General features: G+C 39.4%; 1 protein-coding gene across 1 annotated transcript in view; it reads left to right on the top strand.

Moving 5' to 3' along the window:
• ZMAT4 (zinc finger matrin-type 4) overlaps nt 1–20,772 on the top strand; it is a 337,251-nt gene that overhangs the window by 168,863 nt on the left and 147,616 nt on the right. Inside the window, exon 4 of the mRNA XM_055335364.1 lies at nt 16,016–16,172. Within this exon, the coding sequence (XP_055191339.1) occupies nt 16,016–16,172 (157 nt within the window). The remainder of the gene's footprint in view (nt 1–16,015; nt 16,173–20,772) is intronic.

Raw genomic sequence — 20,772 nt, 5'->3', positions numbered from 1 at the left:
ATTTAGCTAGACAAAGATTCAAAAATCAGTTCTCCCACGTTCTAAAAGTACCACACATTGGCAAATTTCATTTTCATGATATGTAAAAATGGGAATTTTTTCATTTGTTTGTCCACTCTTTCCTTCATGTATTCACTCATTTTTAAATTTAACTAATATTTAAAAATGATACGTTATGTTCTAGAGCTACACTGTCCAATCTAGTAGCTACTAGCTCATGGAGCCAAAGGATGCTTAATATGAAGATAATTTGAAATGAGATGTGCTGTAAGTATTTTACATATATATATACCAGATTTCAAAAATATTAGTATGAGAAAAAGAATATGAAATACCCCATTAATAATTTTTATGTTCAATATATGTTGAAAGGAAAAGAATTTGGATATATTGGACTACATAAAAATATATTTTAAAAAATTAATTTCACAAGTTCTTTTTATTTTTTTTTTATTTTTTATTTTTTTTATTTATTTACGATAGGCACACAGTGAGAGAGAGAGAGAGAGAGGCAGAGACACAGGCAGAGGGAGAAGCAGGCTCCACCGGGAGCCCGACGTGGGATTCAATCCCGGGTCTCCAGGATCGCGCCCTGGGCCAAAGGCAGGCGCCAAACTGCTGCGCCACCCAGGGATCCCTTCTTTTTATTTTTTAATCTGGCTATTAGAAAATTTAAATGTGACCATATTTATGGCTTGAACTATATACTATATGACAGTGCTGTTCTAGATACTGGGCATACAGTACTGAATAATTTAGTGGTAGGAGACAGATAATAAATAAGTGATTTCAAATATCAAAATCATATAATTTTAGAATGCAAAATAGTTTCTGTGAAGAATGTAAAAGAGGGCTATGCAGTAGAGAGGCACTCAAGCTTGAATAGGAGTGGTGGGGAAAAGAACATAAAAGTGGGTTGAGGGATAGAAGTAGATAGTTTGAGGGTACAGGATTTGTGGATGCATTGGGTTTAGAGGATAAGGGAAAAGAAAAGAGGAATAAATCCCACACTTATCTGGGGAGCATTAGGAAAGCTAAGGGTGATAGAGTTTATGAGGCACCTACTACAATGCTTGACATCTACGCGTCTCAGAAAATGCCAGCTGTACTCATCTATGGGGTCTGAGGGTGTGCCTGGCCATGGTGAATAGGGCTGCTATGAAGGAGATCTCTCTGGCATGGATTCTGTTCCAATTTTAAGACTGCTTTGTCTCTATCCAATCTTCAAAGTGATGTCTCAAACTAGAAATAAAACTTCATTTGGTGGTTTTTGATATGCCCAGTGTTTTCAGACATTTGTCTTCCTGTCTTCCCAACTGCCTCTCATACCATCTTCGTTCTCTCTGGCATGTCTATTTATTTGTAACATTTTTGTCAGCTACTTCTCTTTGTTAGTGGGGTTTATCTAACTTAGGTACTTATCCTCTCTCAGGAGCCCTGCTAATTTCTCCCTTTTGGGGTCTTGTAAGTATGGTTACCATCTGTTTAAATATTTCTTCAGTGACTGAAAAACAAACTGATGCTGCCTTCCAAATACCAAAGGCACATAGCAAATTCTATATCCCTCATGAGTAAAAAAATCTCACATCTCTCTTTCTTTTATTGTCAAAATGACCATTTCCCCCCCGTACTATGGGAATAGAGGATTCAAGTGCAAGTGCATCTCTCTAGTTAATGGTGGAAAGCAACACTCATGCCAGCACAATGTAGACACTGCAGATGTAGGTAATGCACCTTCTCACATGGGCTATCCAGACACCACCCACCTCTTTAGCCAGCAGAACACATCCTTACATGGGCAAATACACACTGTAACATGTCATTGCCACTACATACATATCAGTATTGGGTATGAACTTTATGCCAAATGACATTTGTCTTTTCCTAAGACAGAGCACTACTGTTGGTAAAAGAGCAAAGGAGAGGTTATTTTATGTGGAAAACAGATTTGCATGACTGAGGTAGAATTGCTTAACAAATGGCCACTTCAAGTCATTCTGTCAACAACTATTTATATCATGCTTATCAAGTTTCCTCTGTGTATCCAGACCTGTGGCAGACAATGGAAATGAAGGGAAGCCTAATTCCCAAATTAATCTTGTCTTTAAGATGTTTTTAGAGAGGGGTGCCTGGGTGGCTCAGTGGGTTAAGCATCTGCCTTTGGCTCAGGTCATGATTCCAGGGTCCTGGGATCCAGCCCCGCATCAGGCTCCATGCTCGGCAGGGAGTCTGCTTCTCCCTCTCCCTCCCCCTGTGCTCTCTCTGCCTCTCTCTTTCTCTCTCTTTCTCTCTCTCTCTCTCTCTCAAATAAATCAAATATTTAAAAATAATTTTTAAAAAGATGTTTTTGGAGAGATGATCCTAAAAAAAACACTAGCAAAACAATTAAAGGCTGAGACCTAATCCAAACTTCCAGCACAGATGTTAAGAGGGAGAGAGGTCAGCAGTGAAGGTGCGGATGAAGTTCACAGCAGTCCTGAAAGGCCTCCTGCATAAAATGGGCCTTGACGTCTAGGTGTGATTTGAATAGACTGAGAGAAGAGAGAACAGCATGACCTAAATGGAGTGGAACAGGACATATGGGAGAGACAGTAGCAGAGAAGATGGCTCAGGACCCTGAAGTCAGGCAGAAAGTGTGACTTCTAGGTCTTTGGATCCCAATAAAGTGGGAGAGAAGGGAAAGACATCCTTAACTATTCCTGCCTCTTTTCAAAGTTAAATACCAGACTATAAGAAACAACATGCACAACATTGGAAAAATTTGCATTTATTGGACAATTCATCTTACTATAGGGTATGCACTGAGAAGGACAGTTCCTTCTGCTTCTAGCAGGGGCTACCTTTAGGTGTAGCTCTGTAGCAGCTCCAGGTAGTTTCATTATAGCTGTAAAATGCCTTTGGACAAAATAAACATCAATGACCAGAATTCCACAGATGGCCAGTTCATGCTCAGAAGAGTTCCAAATATTACATGGGAGCCCACATGAACAAAATGATTTTCATTTATTTTTTTTTTCCTTTCTCAATGGATCTGCCTCCAAGCAGAAGGTGCCCAGAAAAGTTAGGCTTTAAGCGTCATTTCTTCAGGCTTTTGAAATAATTTAAATGCATTTCATAGGATTTTTCTTTTCTATGACAGCTTTATTGAGATATAACTCCTATATCCTACAGTTGACCTATTTAAAGTATACCATTCAAGGGTTTTTAGTATGTTCCCAGGTGTGTAACTATCACCACAATAAAACTAGAGCATCATTATCACTAGAAAGAAGCCCCCTTAGTGTTTGCTCCCCATGTTCCCTAATCTCTCTTTTACTGCTCTCCTACTCCTTGACAATCTCTAATCTACTTTCTGAATTATAGATTTTTTCTACTCTGAAAATTTCATATAAAGGAGACCATACAACGTATGGTCTTTTGTGATTGGCATTTTTCACTTAGCATAGTCTGTTCAAGGTTCATGTGTATTTTGGCATATGTTGGTACTCTTTTTTTTGCTGATAATATGGCACTGTATGGATTCAGCACATTTTATTTACCCGTTCTTCAGTTGATGGCCATATGAGCTGTTTCCACTTCTGGGCTATTATAAAGTATATTGCTATGACTGTTTATGTACAAATTTTTAATTTTTTGAAAATTTATTTATGATAGTCACACACACACACACACACACACACACACACACAGAGGCAGAGACATAGGCAGAGGGAGAAGCAGGCTCCACGCACCGGGAGCCCGACGTGGAACTCGATCCTGGGTCTCCAGGATCACGCCCTGGGCCAAAGGCAGGCGCCAAACCGCTGCACCACCCAGGGATCCCTATGTACAAATTTTTATGTGGACGTATATTTTTATTTCTCTCAAATGAAATATATATTCATTTCTCATTTTTCGTGGTAGTTATGTTGTATAAAGTCACCAACTCTGAATTAGCAAATACTGAGCCATTTGTTCCTAGGAGGAATACAGGGTTAAGTGCCTGTAAATCACTGGTCACAAGACTTTCATCAACTGATCGATACATAAGCTTGTTTTATGTGTGCTTCTATTTAAAAATGCCTTATTTAATATATTTCTTACAAATGATTGATTACCTGTAGTACTTCTTTATAATAAAACTCTAACTGAGAAGACTAACGTTTTCCTGACTCTAGGTAATATGGTAAATTCCATTGGTTTTTAGCTTTATAACAATGCTGTCGATCATGCTTTTACTATCAGTTATTATCTCGTGCATCCACAAATTTAGCCACTTTCCCATCGCTTCATTGTGTACTATAGATGGCACTTTAGCACTTTCTGGAGTGGTTTCATATACACATCAGCAAATTTCCTCTTCCTTGTTCTAGATGTACAGTATTATCAAATAACATGGAACTCACAGCCAACATCACTATTACTCAAGCCTGAATGAAGCTTATTTAACACATGTATTTCTTCTGTAAAGCACATCATGGTCTTCTACTTCAGAACACTAGGAAGTACTTCAGCATTACCTTTGGGGGTCATTTTAGGCAGTGAAATCACTAACAAAAAGCACAAAATGCAAAATATGTGGCACTAAATAGACCATGAAAAGAACACTTGCTTACAATATGGGAGGTGAAACAAGAAGGCAGAGCATTGCCTAGTTCAATCTCAGCTGGGATCATGCATATCAGGTGACTCAAAATTTTGCCCCTTTACATATGTCCATGAATGATGACAGAAAGGTCATGGGTATTGATTTGGGGGTTGCACATAAACATTTGCAAGTAGGTAAATTGGAAAATGCATATGTATAAGTAACAGAGATTGACTGTAAATAGAAATGGAATCGTTGGGTCATATGGTGACTGTGTCTAAACTTTTGAGGAACTGCCAGATGGCTTTCCAGTGTGGCTTCAGCATTTTGCACTCTTGCCAGCAGTGTGTGAGGGTTCCCAATTCTCTACATCCTTGCTAATGCTTTTTATTGCCCATCTTTTTCATTCTTGCCATCCTGGTGGTTGTGAAATGGTGTCTATTTGTGGCTTCATTTGCATTTTCCTGATGGTTAATGATGTCAAGTATATTTTTATGTTATTGGCCATTTGCAAATCTTCCTTGTAGAAATGTATATTCAAATACTTGGCAGTTTTTTAAAAGATTTTATTTATTTATTCATGGGAGACACAGAGAGAGGCAGAGACATAGGCAGAGGGAGAAGCAGGGTCCCTGCAGGGAGCCCAGTCAGGGACTCGATCCCAGGACCCGGGATCATGACCTGAGCTGCAGGCAGATTGAGAAGGCTCAACCACTGAACCACCTTGCTGTCCTACTTTGCAAACTTTTAAATTTGGGTTATTTTCAATTCCTAAGGAGACTTCCATACCATACTTTCAGTAATGGATAGAATGACTAGGCAGATTAATAAGGGAATAGGAGGAATGAGAAAACTTAAAACAACTTGACCCAACGGACACATATAGAACTGTCTAGTTCTCCCTTTAATTCTGTCAGCTTTTGCTTCCTGAATTTTCTAACTACATGTATAATTATACGCATGCATATGTATAATTATCATATCTTCCTGATGGCTCAGCACTTTAATCATTACAGAGTCCCTCTTTATCTTTACTGAAAGTTTTTATTTTAAAGTTGTACTTTGTTTGATTTTAGTTTGACTACACTACAACTTTTTTTGTATGCTGTTTGCCTGATATATCTTTTAATTATTTTTATTTTTATCCATCTGTATTATTAAAGCTAAAGTGTTATCTCCTTGAGACAACATAAAGTTTTCCTTTTTTTAAAGATTTTATTTACTTATTCATGAGAGACACACAGAGCACAGAGAGAGAGAGAGAGAGAGAGAGGAGCAGAGACACAGGCAGAGGGAGAAGCAGGCTCCATGCAGGGAGCCTGATGTGGGACTCAATCCTGGGACTCCAGGATCACGCCCCAGGCCCAAGGCAGGCACTCAACCACTGAACCACTCAGGGATCCCCCTAGTTTTTCTTTTTATTTAATCTTACCATCACTATATTTTGATTAGATTTTATATTATTTTCAAATATAGTGTTATTGCTACAGTTGGATTTATATATACCATTTTACTTTTTATTTTATTGTAGGAATAGTGTCTTTTTCCTTTATTTCTTTTTTACTACTTTCTTTTGCATTAAGAAAATATTTTATACTGCAACGTTTTAATTCCTTTAGTGACTATTCCCTATATAATTTTAGACTTTTTCTTTAGATATTGCTTTAGGGCTTGCCATATGTATTTCAATTTATCAGAAATTTATCCTAACTTAATTGTACCTGGATATAGAAATTTTACTCCTATATAGCTGTCTTCTCTATTTCCCCTTTTTGTCCTATTATTTTTTTGCATATTAGATCTATTTATATTATAAACTAAACAATATATTGTTATAATTATGAATCCATATAATTTTAAGATTTATTTATTGATTTGAGAGAGAGAGAATGTATGCATGGGGATGAGGGGCTGAAGGAGAGGAAGAAAATCTCAAGAAGACTCCCCAGGGAGCAGAGAGCCTGATCCCGGTCTCAATACGGTGCTCAATCTCATGACCCTGAGATCATGACCTGAGCTGAAATCAAGAGTCACTTAACTGACTGACCCACCCAGGTGCTCCAGTTAATCCATATAATTTTATAACTTTCAAAGAAGCTGAGAAAAGAAATGTGAGCTGGATATATTTTAGCATTTGTTATATTAACCTTCTTATTTAGCCTTTCTAGTTCTCATCATTTGTTCCTGTGGATTTGAGAATTACAGTGGCATTTCCTTACTCCAGGACAGCTTTACTTCCACCTTCCTCTTTAGTGCTGTTATTGTCAAATACATATTTGTATATGTTATTGGCCCAACTATAAAAAACAGATATTTCGCACATCTACTTTTTAATTAGTTAAGAAAAGAAAGAAAAAAATATGTATTTATAGTGTTTTATTTTATGATTACGTATTTGCCTTTACCTATGACTTTTTTATTCTTTTCATAAGAATTTAAATTATTTTCTGGTGTCACTTGCCATTAGCCTAAAGAACTTATTTCAGTATTTCACTTTTAAAAAAATTTTAATGTATTTTTTTATTGGAGTTCAATTTGCCAACATATAGTTTAACACCCGTGCTCATCCTGCCAAGTGCCCCCCTCAGTGCCCGTCATCCAGTCACCCGATCCCCCTGCCCACCTCCCATTCTACTACTGCTTGTTCATTTCCCAGAGTTGAGTCTTTCATGTTTTGTCACCCTCTCTGATTTTTCCCACTCGTTTTCTCTCCTTTCCCCTATAATCGGTTCACTATTTTTTATATTTTCCATATGAGTGAAACCATAGAATGATTATTATTCTCCTATTGACTTACTTTACTCAGCATAATACCCTCCAGTTCCATCCACGTTGAAGCAAATGGTGGTTGTTCGTCATTTCTAATGGCTGAGTAATCTTCCATTGTATAAATATATACCACATTTTCTTTATCCATTCATCTTTCGATGTACACCAAGGCTCCTTCCCCAGTTTGGCTATTGTAGACATTGCTGCCATAAACATTGGGGTGTAGGTGTCCCAGCATTTCACTGCATCTATATCTTAGGGGTAAATTCCCAGTAGTGCAACTTCTGGGTCATAGGGTAGCCCTACTTTTAACTCTTTGAAGAATCTCCAGAGTGGATACACCAGTGTCTTCTATGTCACTCACTCTTTCTTCCACTTCATTAACCCTCATTGTTAGGACATCCAGTTTGGATTGCATCTCATTTAATTGATTTTTAATTTCAGCCTGATTAGATCTAAATTCTTTAGTCATGAAGTCTCTTGATTCCTTTATGCTTTTTTCCAGAGCCACCAGTAGCTTTAGAATTGTGCCCCTGAATTGGCTTTCTGACAGTGAATTGTAATCCAAATTCTGTAACTCTGTGGCAGAGAGTACTGTTTCTGATTCTTTCTTTTGTGGTGAGCTCTTCCGTCCAGTCATTTTGCTCAGTGCAGAGTGGCTGTTTGAGCCGGCTGAGTCAAGAATATCAACCTAACTAAATTTAACCCTAGATTATTCTGATGAGATCAGAGACCAGAAAATGAAAACGAAGATCAGAACAAAATAAAACAAAAGGACCACTAAAGTGAAAAACAAATTTTTAAACAAAGTAATAAAAAATAAAAGACCAAGAATCCCAAAGAAGAAAAAAAAAAGAGAAAAAAGCAAAAGTAAAGAGGAAACAAATTAAAAAAGAGAGAAGAAAAAAGGGGGGGACTGGGAGATGGTGGTGGTGAAGAAGTGTTGTCTGAAGGAGAATGTAATCTACCTGTGGGGTCTTAGCGGGTGATCCTCTTGGTTCTGAGTGTATTAAGTCGTATGTAAAAGATGCTCAGTCCCAAATTTATATAAACCAGCAATACTTGTAGAGAGCCCCAACATTGACCACCAAAACATAAATGAGATAAAAAAGGGGAGCAGAATGTGAATGAAGAGAGAACATAATCTCACAGAATGAACCAGCACAGCATTCCACTTGGTTCTGGGTGTATGCTGGACATGTTTTAGGAGGTATTAACTTCCGCTATTGTAGAACAAAATGAGGCAGAGAAAACAAAAAACATAAAACAAAACAGAACAAAACATATTTTGTATATCTCCCACAATTAAATTGAGTATGTTGAAGGGAATCTGGAATTGGAAAATATATCTAAGACATGTAATTGTAGAAATATGAAAGTCAAAAAGGAAGAAACTTAAAAATGAAGAGGTGGTCAAATATTGTAGTTAAGATGGGAAAAGAGAAAAAATATTGGAAAACTTTAATCTGATATAAAAACGAGTTGTACTGGAAGAAAGGAGAAAAAGGGGGGTACCTTCTAGTTCTATATAGTATAAATCTGTATATTTGTAGTATATAAAGTATATAGTATATAAAGTATATAAAGCTTTCCCCTGGAGCTTTCCAGCACTGATTGGTCAAGAACTTGCTCTTCCCCTGTCCTTCCAGCTGGTCTTCTGGGGGGAGGGGTCTGCTGTGCTGATTCTCAGGTGTGTGCACCTTGCAGAGCTGCCCCACCCCCCTGCCGGGTGCCAGGCTTAGTAGGAGCTGTTTATCCTGTGAGGCCCCTGTTCCCTGGCGGCCCTGCCTCTCCCAGGCACAGGGTGACACAAGGAGGAACAACCCCACTGGCAGCGGCTAGCTCTCTAGCCCTGGAGTCAGCTCCCCATAGTAACTAACACAGTCTCCCCCATCCACACTGGCCTAGATGCTCCTGGGGTGGCAGGGGCGCTGACCTACACAGCTGGGGGCGCCGGGCAGCAGGAGAGTCCTCACTGTCCTGTGCCCTCCCTGCCTCCGCCTGTCCTCAGGCGAGTGTAGGATCATGGGCCGTCTACACGTAGCGCCCTGTGATCCGAGGCCTGTTGAAATCGTGCTCCTGGGGCGTGGCTCCCGAAAGCAGCAAGGTGCAGCCCTCTCCGCCCCGAGCCCCTATCTGAGCTTCTCCCCGAGGCCCCGCCGGGTGTGCTCCAACCTGGGGCGCTTGGCCTGGGGTCTGTGGCGCCCTCTCCCCCTGGGCGCACCTCCTCTGTTAGTGACCCCGGCAACCTGGGGGCTCCACTGCTGCTCCTGCGGTTCTGCCCAATTTCCCTGCTGAGCACCTTTCCATCTGGGAAGAATCCGGTGCGGATTTTTAAAGTTCCTGCTTCTCCGGGACTGGGCTTTTCCTGTCCCGGAGGCTTTAGCCTCCGCCCTCAGCCCAGCTCCTCACGGTGCCCCTCCGCCACTTGATTCTTTTTTATTATTTTTTCCGCTTTCCTACCTTGTTAGAAGCGAAAACCCTTCTCTCTGTAGAGTTCCAGTTGTTCTCTCTTTAAATCTCAGGTCGGATTCGTAGGTTTTCATGATGATTTGAAAGTTATCTAGGTGAGTTGATGGGACCAGGTCTCAGTATTTCTCTTAAAATAGATTTGGTAACAAATTCTCCTCCTCCTCCTCCTCCTCCTCCTCCTCCTCCTCCTTTTCTTCTTCTTCTTTAAATCTCAATGTCTTTATTTCACCTTAGTTTTTGAAAGATAGTTTGACTGCATATAAGATTTTTATTTGATGGATTTCTTTTTCTTTCAGCACTATGAGTGTGTTTTCTCCCTGACTTCTGGCCTGCATTGTTTCTGATAAGAAATTAGCTGTTATTCTTACTGTGGTTCCTTTGTATGTGATGAGCTCTTTTACTCTGCTGCTTCCACATTTTCCCTTTGTTTTGGATTTCAATATTTTAATGTGATGTATTTGAGTGTACAACATTTTGTACTTCTCCTACTTGAATTTTGTTGAACTTCTTTAATGCATAGATGGATATTTTTCTTCAAATTTGGGAGGTTTTCAGTCATTATTTCTATGAATTTTTTTATCCTGTTCTTTTATCTTTCTCTTTGTCTGGTATTACTCTTTTATGCATATATTTGCATACTTAATAGTGTCCCACATTTCTTGCAGGAACTGTTCAATTTTTTTTATTATTTTTTTCTCCTCTTGGAGAGAAAATAAATAATATTTATTTTATAATATTAATAATCTATTGATATATCTTCAAGTTTCCAATTCTTTCTTCTGCAAGTTCACATCTTTATAGAACTCTAGTCAGTTTTTCATTTTAGTTATTATACTTTTTAACTCCAGAATTTCCATCTGATTTTTGCTGTAATTTCTAATTTTTTTGATAACATATTGTCATCATGCATTCTCTTCAAGTATGATTTCCTTTAATTTTTTGAACACAGTTTTAATTGTTTGAAATTTTGAAGTTGCTTTGAAGTCTTTGCCAGTTAAATTTAACATCTGAGCCCTTTCTGTTGTTGTTTTCCTGCATAGGTTATATTTTGCTGAATTCTTTGCATGTTTTATAATTGTTACTGGTGAGAACTGAATATTTTAGTTAATATATTGTAGTGATGCTGGATACAGATTACTCCATGCTCCAGGACTTGTTTTTGTTGTTGTTTGCATATTTATTTATCCAAAGTCTTGGCTACTTTATGTCTAAGACTATTTTAATAGTGTCTATTTTCCCATGATATGCAGCCACTAATGTCCCTGCTCAGAGGCTCAGCCATAGGAATGAGACAGTCACTATAGGATTGCAGTGATTTGTATAAGACTCTTTGACTGTCTCTTTCTCTGATCTCTGGTAAACTGCCTGCCACTACTGGAATCATACTCATCGTTCAGGCTCTGCTAATTGCTGGATAATTGCTCTTTTGTTTTTGTGAATGCCTTGGTGTATAAATGCTGCACAGTGTGATCTAATTAAATTTTGTACTCTTTGTAAGGCTAGTTTTTGAGTGAAGTCTTTGAAGCTTTTTCTGACTCTAGAAATTGCTGGTTCTGAGCTATTGCTTTCTCTGGTTCTCTCTGCTAAGCTAGCTGGCCTATGGTTTAGGTCGTTGTTCTAATGGAGCAATCAGCTTTCTCTTAATTGCTTACCACTAAAATCTCCATTGCTTTTGAGAGCAACTTTATGCTTAAACCTTTCAATACCCTATTTCAAATGAAGTCAGTTCCTTTGGAGTGAGTTTAGGAGCTTTCTGTTTATATGGACTCCTTCTTCCCCATCTGTTCTTATGGAAAAATTTCTGAGCCACTGCTTCAGAGTAGGGAATAGGGGCAGTGGCTCGCTTCTCCTAGAATGACAACCCTGCTTTATTAGCTAGATAGAAATGGTAGGTTTTGATCTTCTCAGTTTTTCTCTCCTGGCATGGAACCCCTGTCCTACAAGCAAGCTGGGGCAAGAGCAATCAGGGTCCCAATATTCTTTGTCTGCTGTGCCTAGGATAGAGCTTCTGTCCTATGGATGAGTATGGGTAGGGGAGGAGAATATCTAATCTCTTGGCTAAATTGCCAAGAATTTATCTTCTGTATCTTGGAGCCAAAGGGGTATTGATGTTGGGTTGGTGGTCTGACTTTCCTAATATCCCCTAACTGGGAGCTGATGAGAGAGGGAGCTCTATTTTCTTGACCATACCCAATCAAAATGGTACTTCTATCATGCTTACCTGGAGGAAGGGAAAGGGTTATCTCTAAAGTGCCATAGATTCTTGCTATTCTTACTGGGAGTTAATATATTTTTTTGAATAAATACTTGTTTGTTTTTTTTTAATTTTTATTTCTTTATGATAGTCACACAGAGAGAGAGAGAGGCAGAGACACAGGCAGAGGGAGAAGCAGGCTCCATGCACCGGGAGCCCGACGTGGGATTCGATCCCGGGTCTCCAGGATCGCGCCCTGGGCCAAAGGCAGGCGCCAAACCGCTGCGCCACCCAGGGATCCCTGAATAAATACTTGTTAATTTCCTGTTTGCTCTTAGTATAATTTCAAGAGACTTTAAATAATTTTTTTTAATAATCTTTAGCACTTATGATTGTTTTGCTGGGAGTAATTGTACGGAATTTCTCACTCTGACATTCTGGAAGTGAAAATCCCTCTCTTAGGCTTTTTGTATGCACCTGACGGAGAATAAAGGCAGTTATCTGAATTTAGTAAAAAAAAAAAAAAAATGCTTATAAAATATGAAAAGGACTTTCAGGACTTGATTTCTGGCCAGAGTCAGCCAGCCTTTTCCACCTTGATTGAATTCTTCTGAAAACTTCTTACCTTTGAAAAATGCTTTGACTGTGCTGCCTTAGGATACTCCACACATTTTTTTTTTCTTTCAGCAGTGTGGACATTACATTGAAAAAGTCTGAATTTTTGCCTCCAGTTTGAAACCCATAATTTAGGACAATCTTAGACTCCTCTTCATTTATTTGATATCTTGGAGCCATTCTAAATTTGTTAAGCCAGAAACTTTAAATGTATTCATTGAGGTCAGTTAATCAAACTTTATGGAATTTCTGCCCTGAGCCATATATCAACATTGCTCTGGGTGCAGTGGGAGACTCCAGTAAAGATGATATGATCTGTAACTGGAAAAAAACATTAATTTGGGATGTAGAATAGCTAAGAGTACACAATTAAATTCTAACACTTTACAGGTACTTGGATAGTATTGAGATTCTTCCTGGGTGGTTGTAGCTCCACCAGGGTCATTAGAATAATCTGAGTTGGTTGGTGGTATTTACAATATGAGTTACAGTGACTCCTTTAGTAAAATATCCAATAAACATATCCTGCTGGCTTCAACGGCTGCCTAACTTGTCAGGACACTACTAGAGTTTCTCTATTGCCAGAGACTTAACCTTTCTTGATCCCTCTTCTACAACTATGGCATAGCTATATCCTATGATATTTTCTTGCCTAACCATTGGTTCTTCGATTATCCTTTGATTCTTCTATATGATTATGTGAATGAAATCGTCTAGGAGACAGAAAGCTAAGAATATATATTAAAACTATGATGAAACGCATGAATTTTAGGACGATGTTCCCCTACTTGAACCTTCAAATTAGTTTATAAATTGCTGATACCTCTGATTCTTTTCCTGGCCATTGTCCTGTCAGTCTGAAATAATTTAGCTGACAACTAGGTGTCCTTGCATTATCTGTCTCCTCTTTTGATTTTCACATCATGTGAATTACTAACCCCACAAACCAACCCTCAGCCCTACTCATTCAGTAAACATCTATAGTGCCCCTGGTGTTACAGGCATTGTACCAGGTTCTTTGACTTCAATACCAATGAGATGATCTCCTTAACCTTAAAGGAGTTTTGTAGGCTTGTGAGGGGACCAAACATGAAAACAGACACATATAATAATTCAGTGTTCCATTATAAAAGAAGTATATGCAGGACATATAGAGGACCTAAGGTCAATGCTCGGTTTTGTAGGAGGCAGAAAAAGCTTCATCTCAAGGAAATTATGATTAAACTACATCTTGAAGCAGATTCTAGAAAGACTGATTAGATAAGTGGTAAGGAAGGCATGAGAAAGGCTTAGAGATGAAAATCCACACAAATAGGCTTACTTTATGTATTTTTTTAAAAAAAATTGTTATGATTGGGAGAGTGTGAGTCTAATAGGAGACTATGATTTCTTGATTATGCTATTTTCCTTTTATTTTCTGAGTCCCCTCTCCAATTCTCCTGCTCTCAACCTCCTTAGTAACAGAAAAAGTCATAGTCATCTAACACAGCATCTAACATATTTGGCAGGTCCTTAAAAATGTGTTGAATGAATGAGTATAATGAATCAATTGATCATTATCCAGTTTAAAGTGCAGTACTTTGCCCTAGAAACTATTTCTGAGTGTTCTTCAGATACTGATACCAGCCCCTGTGTCGGGCTTCCAGCCTCTCTGTAGAAATGTCTACATCTTAGAGCTCCATGGAGAAAGGCCAAGTTTGGCAGGCACTTTTGTAACCCCCTGATTTGTAATGTCCTGACATCCGTGGGCTTTAAATCCCTCCATGGGTTCTGTGACATCTCCTGGGTTTGTTTGGGGAAGTAGGTGAAGAAAAACCAACTCTTCCCTGTATTGCTTGGTCTAGTTAGTTTCCATAGTATACAGCACAAAGGTGTGAAAGTGTTAGTGATTTTTTTTGTTTGGGTATTTTTACTGAGAGTAAGGGAACACTCAAAGTAACTCAAAGCTTTAAATGTCATCAGTAAGGATGACTCAGTAGACATAGCCTCATGCCTTAACGAGGTGTCCTGCCGTAAATATTTATCTCTGTCCAGGAAAGGACCTTTGGAGGAGCTCCTCTTCTCTATATAGGACCCATTTCCTCTCAATGACCCAACCCCTAGCACTACATTTCCTCAAATCTTATCCATTAACTGTGATAAAGGGGTCAGGGAGACACACTAAGATTTAATAATTTAAGGTCAAGAGAATAAATGGCAGTAGGTGCCCCCCACCCAACAACACTCCTTTCAGAGATGAACACTAATTATGAGAGATATTAGAGATGAATGCCTTAAGGAGAAAGGGGTTACTTTTCTAACTGCCACATAATTTGCAAGGCAACATTCTCTCCAGCAGTCTGGACATCTTGTTATTCTGCAGAAAATATATAACTCTCTTTTTCCATCGTATCCCCACCTTCATCCTTCTGTTAATGCCATTTTAAATTGTACTGCACTCTTCGGGCCTGCGTGGAATAAGAGAAGGGGCTATTAGGGGGCCAGGTCCTCATCCAACACTGCTGTTTAACAGAAAGATGCTTTGCTCTTGCTATCCCATTAAGGAATAGATTATTAACTCCTTATCTGAGAGTCTGCTTTGCCCTCAATTTCTAACTAGGCAGGAGGGGAGCCCATGGATTAATTTTCCCTTTGTATAATATAGGTAATTGATGATCTTTGTGCACAATAGCCAGGTCGCATGATCTAACAAAGGATTTATTTTTTTTTCTGATTCATGATTCATTTTCATTGTCTTACAAAAGAATCAAAATCAATCTGGATTTAAATATTTTGTGCTGTGTTTAACTAATCACCTTTCCCAAAGAAAAGGAAATTATACAAACTCTCCTGGAAAATTCTGCTAGCATGGTCATCATAGCTTGATGGTATATACTCCAGTTAATTATGAAAAATGTTCAACTCCTTAAAGAAATCTTAAAAAAAAGAAAATCTTGAACATGCGGCCATGTATCCCAGTGAGGCTAAAATTGGTGGAAAATAGAGCTGAATGCTAAATGATAATTTCTGCTAAATAATTCAGGCCATCTGAACTCTGATATTTTAGTTACTTTAATGAGTCTAATGGGTGCAATTAGAGACTGTTCCCCTCATGGTGCCAGACACAATGTGCTCTCACCTAATCATGGGAACTGTTTTTCTCTGGGTAATTCATACCTGCACATGTATCATATATTTTCTGTTTCTGGCAGTAGTAACCACTAAATAAGTGTAGATTGAAGTCAGTAACTGAAAATGTTTTGATGATGATTATCATGAATTAAAAAAAAAAGGTTGCAGAAACTAGACATTTCAGTGAGAAAGTCTGTGGTAAATCTCATTTGCAACAGAATAGAATGGGAAAAAAATAGGACTTGGGGTTCTCTCTAATGTTATTTCTTTTTCTTTCTTCCTTGCAGGGAAATGACGCTGATATGGTGGATAAGAATAAGTGCTGTACACTCTGTAACATGTCCTTTACTTCGGCAGTGGTGGCGGACTCACATTATCAAGGCAAAATCCATGCCAAAAGGTTAAAACTGTTGCTAGGAGAGAAAACACCACTAAAGACCACAGGTATGTGTTTGAACAATGATCCTAGGAGACACTGAAGTCCAGGCACTGTGCCTGTCCCATTAATTGTGCTTCCTCTTTAGAAGAGGCTGCCTGAATAGAGTCTAAACATTGATGCCTTTCGAAACCTAAAGGGATGAACAGGTAGCCTAGCAGACCTTGCCATTGTACGACTATTAAATATAATTGCAGGTGCTCATTCTCTAACTCTGGCTCCTTCAGATTAGTAATTCAGCAGCTGGCATCTTCTGCAAGGCTCTTTGCATCCTGCAAGATGTTGCCTATCATATTTATTGTATATTATATAAGATACCATGCCTATTATATAACAAATGCTCTTCTTCCTTAGCTTCAGTGTGTAATCCATGTGGGTAATGGGTGGTGTATTGTGTCCAGTGGGTGGATTCACTACCTGTATCTGTATAATGCAGGTTATCATCCTGCCTTTATGTTGGTGAGGATGGGGACATGGAAAACTGTGGTCTTTAAAAACACTTCCCTTTGCAGACAGTTAAAGTGTTTTTTATTTTTTTCCCCCTGAGGTGACAATTCCTATTGTTATCTATAATTCAAGCCCGTTAACTTTCACAACAAGAAGCTTAAATATTGATAAAAGATCGTGTGACCCTGTAATTGCTTAACTAAAATAATTCTTTATAAGTCTATCAAATTATGAAACTAAAATACTGTTATAATTGAATCAAGTTAGATTATTTGGACAAGGTTTAAATTGTGGTAAAGATGTTCTGAGGCTGGGTTATAATCCCAAGAAGTTGGGAGTATATTTCATGATGTCTATTCTTCCAATGCAATTAAAATTTAGCAGTTCATTTTATCTTTCTGTCTAATGAATAGTGCATAAATTGTGGGCGTAATTATTTTTAAACGGTATTTTGGAGATTGGAGAAAGCCTAAAACAATACTTGGCTTTTATTCTTACCAGTGTTTTTCCTTAAGAAAAATATCTTCTTTCACCTAGAGAATAGCAAGGAATCTTTTCACTATATTTTTCTACTTAGTTTAACTAAAGGGTATTGTTTTTGTAAAGGTGGCTATGACATTCAGATGTAGGACGGGGTTTCAAAACACTTGAAATCTAGAGCCAAGCTCAGATTGTTCCTGGGCATACTCCTTGTGCTAGCATTTTATAAGCAGCCACTCGGTTGAAACTCCTGACTTTTGTTCTCTAAAAGATTGGATATTCACCTTGTAACCTACTCCCCGACAAATTTCTTAAAATAGACACCTCAAAGAAACAGTCACTGGAAAATTTTTACCTGTTTTCCACGAGTGAGTAACTAGCCCATTTGTTCTTTCTGCCTAAGCAGAGAATTGCTGTTAAATTTAATTTTGGAGATAGTGATGGAAGAGGAGAAGCTGTATCTTTGTTTATCACGTCAATTACCAAAAGGGAGAGTTATTATTTCTGTAAAAAAAATCACCACATGGCACAAATGGTTCTTTGTGAATTTAAATGCATCCTCCAGATAACCAAGCACCAGTTTGTTTTCCTGAATTCAAATACCCTCTGAGCTGGTGAATATAACTTGGGGGTAATTTGTCAGTTCCCATCAATATATTTCAAAGGTGAGATCAGAGCACTTAAACTGCAACCTTTACTTAATGACTTTGTCTTGGTGTCCACAGAGCTGGCCCAGTCCTCAGTGTGACCAGAATCAGGTTGCCAGTTAGGCCAGAAGGGGATGGGGGTGGGGTGGGAGGTAAGTAGCTCTATCAGCCTGTAGCTTGGGCTGGGGAAACAGATTTCAATTGCTTTATGCCAGCATCTCCTTTCCTCATATAACTCATGGTGCCCAGCCTGCACATCCCCCTTCTGTTCCTTAGGCTTTCATCTGTTCTCTCTAAAGCTGCTTGGAGCAGAAGGGGTCTTGGAAGATGGCAATACCAGACAGAATTAGAGGGTCTGAGAACTAAATTGATCCCTGGGCTTGGGTTAGTATCAACTCAGCTTCTGGCAGGGAGCCAAGGAAGTAGTGTGTCCTGCTAGAGCCAGGTGAGTCATTAGGTATAAGTATAAGCAGAGGGTAGTCATTGGGAGGTGTGGCATGGGATAAGAGTTGAGGGCTTTAATAGAAGAGTGGAACCCAGCAATGGAGAGTCTGGGGACAGTGATCCTGCAGAGACTCAGGCCAAGTACTGGCATTGGGAAAGTCTGGAAGGTGGTAGGAGGGCCCTAGCTGTAGGCTAGTGTAAGTAAAGGCTGTTATGAGTGTGGCAGGGCACCATCATTTAAGACAGGAATACTGGAGTAGAAGTCAAGTGTAAGGAACAAATCAGGAACCTACTTTGCAGGTGAGGATATAGGTTGAAGCTTCGTCTCAGACAAATTCATATACTTTACGTAAGGAGCAAGAGGCACCAGAAAAGAATACCTAGGCCTTGGGCTTCCTGAGCTGCTAAGTTCAGTCCTACCAGCTCCCTAAAGAGTCAGGATAGCCTGCCATACTTTCGTGCTGCCTGAGGCCAAGCCCAGTGGATGTTCTTGAAGGATTTTACCTTCTAAGCTGTGGCTGCCCTATGCACGCCTAGGAATGGCTCTGCCTAACCAACCAGGTTGGCATGAAATTATTTCTATAATGAAAACAAAAGGAAAAGAAAAAGAACATATAAAACCCAACCACCTGAACTGGGAAGCAAGTCCCCTGTTCAGGTATGCTGTGTAAGCTACCCCTCCAAGAATAACAGGCTGTTGAACTGTAGTGATTTCTGGGTAGGGATAATTGAAGTACGACTCAGTGACTCCCCCAGCTACTCCATCAGATGAGGGTGAGCAGTTGGTGTCTGTGAATCATTACCTTTCTGCCTACTCAAGATGTGCTTTGATCAAGCATCAACTGGATAGCTTGCAGAATTATTAATTATTGCAGTTTGTGTTGTCTTCTCCAGATGGGAGCATATTTACTAGAATTTCTGAAATGCTTGACAGAGCTGCTGGGGCAAATAACAGCTCTCATTCTTGTTGGTCAGTGTGCTTCTGGATCTCTGTTCTCCTTCATGCTGTTCTAGATCCTGCTGGAAGATGAAAGCTTGAGGAGAATTCTAGATCCACATGTTCTTTCAGGGTCAGGAGACCTCACATGGAGGACATGCCCAGGTCAGAGGTGGCCATAATCAGGTAGTTTGCCACACTGTAAGAAGGATGTAGAGGAGGCATGGATCAGAGGCCTGAATAGTGAAGGGCATGACAATCCTCTCACTAGAGGGAGAATAAAGAAAGCCAGAGTGGTTTAGCTTGGAAAAGAGATTGCTCAGGGGCAAATCTTTGGTTTCAAAATTTTTTAACTTAATTATTTATTTTTCTTCCTTTTTTAAAAATTTAAATTCAATTTGCTAACATATACTGTAACACGCAGTGCTCATCCCATCAAGTGCCCTCATCAGTGCCTGTCACCCAGTCACCCCATCCCCCAACTTCCTCCCCTTCTGCAACCCTTTGTTTATTTCCCAGGGTTAGGAGTCTCTCCTGGTTTGTCACCTTCTCTAATTTTTCCCACTCAGTTCCCCTCCTTTCCCTCATAGTCCCTTTCACTATTTCTTATATTCCGCATATAGCAGATCTTTGGAAGGCTGTTATGGCAAAAAAGAGATTCATGGTGTGTGTGTCTGTGTGCGTGTGAGTATGAGAGAGTATGTAGAAATATGTGAATGTATGTGAGTGGGAGTGTGAGAATAGGTGAGAGTGTGTGCATTTGTGTGCATATGTGAATGTGAGAGAACATTGTGAGAAAATATGAGTGTGTGTGTGCATGTGGGTATGAGAATATGTGAGTATATGAGTGTATGTGTGTAATAAAGTGTGTGAGAATATGTGAGTGTGTGAGGCAATATGTGTGTATACGTGTGTCAGAGAAAGTGTGAGAATGTGTGTGAGTGTGCATGAATATGTGAGAGTGTATGTGTGCATGTGAATGCACGAGAGCATTATGAGAATATGTGAGTGTGTGTGTGCCTGGGTGTCAGTGTGAGAATATGTATGTGTGTACGCATATTTGACTGTTGAGAATGTGTGTGAGAGAATACGTGAGAATATGTGTGTATAAGTGTATGTGTGTGAGAATATGTGAGTGCGTGTGAGCATATATAACAGTGTATATGCATGTGTGAGTATGGGTGTGTGTGAGGGTGTGTGTGAGTGTGCACTTGGATGCAAGAGTTGTACCCAGTGGATAGAAAATTAAGGCATTAGATCTGAACTCAAGATAAGAAAAAGATGACCAAGTTCCAGAGAGATTAGATTTCTGTGATGAGGCCACGCGCCCTGGAGCAGCAGGCCCCAGAGCTGACAGCAGACTCTCGGGGTGTGTGGCTGGTGGGGCACAGGGGCTGTTGAAACAGAAGCTGGCTGGCACTTGGCAAGGACATCAGCCTAGATGACATTTAGAGTCCTTCCATCCCAATTCTCAGCCCTTTGCTACCTGCAGCTTTGACCCACTGACGGGACAGACAGTAAGAATGCTGGCCTGGGAGTCACAAGACAGGAGCCCAGGCCCCAGCTTGGCCTAAGGTGCTCTGTGATCTTTGGCAGGGTTATCCTTTCCAACCTCACCTTTCTCGTCTGTCATTTAATTCCTTTCTTTTGAAA

Source organism: Nyctereutes procyonoides, unplaced genomic scaffold (assembly GCF_905146905.1).
Source record: "Nyctereutes procyonoides isolate TBG_1078 unplaced genomic scaffold, NYPRO_anot_genome, whole genome shotgun sequence".
NCBI lineage: Eukaryota > Metazoa > Chordata > Mammalia > Carnivora > Canidae > Nyctereutes > Nyctereutes procyonoides.
This window is presented reverse-complemented; position numbering and strand designations above follow the sequence as displayed.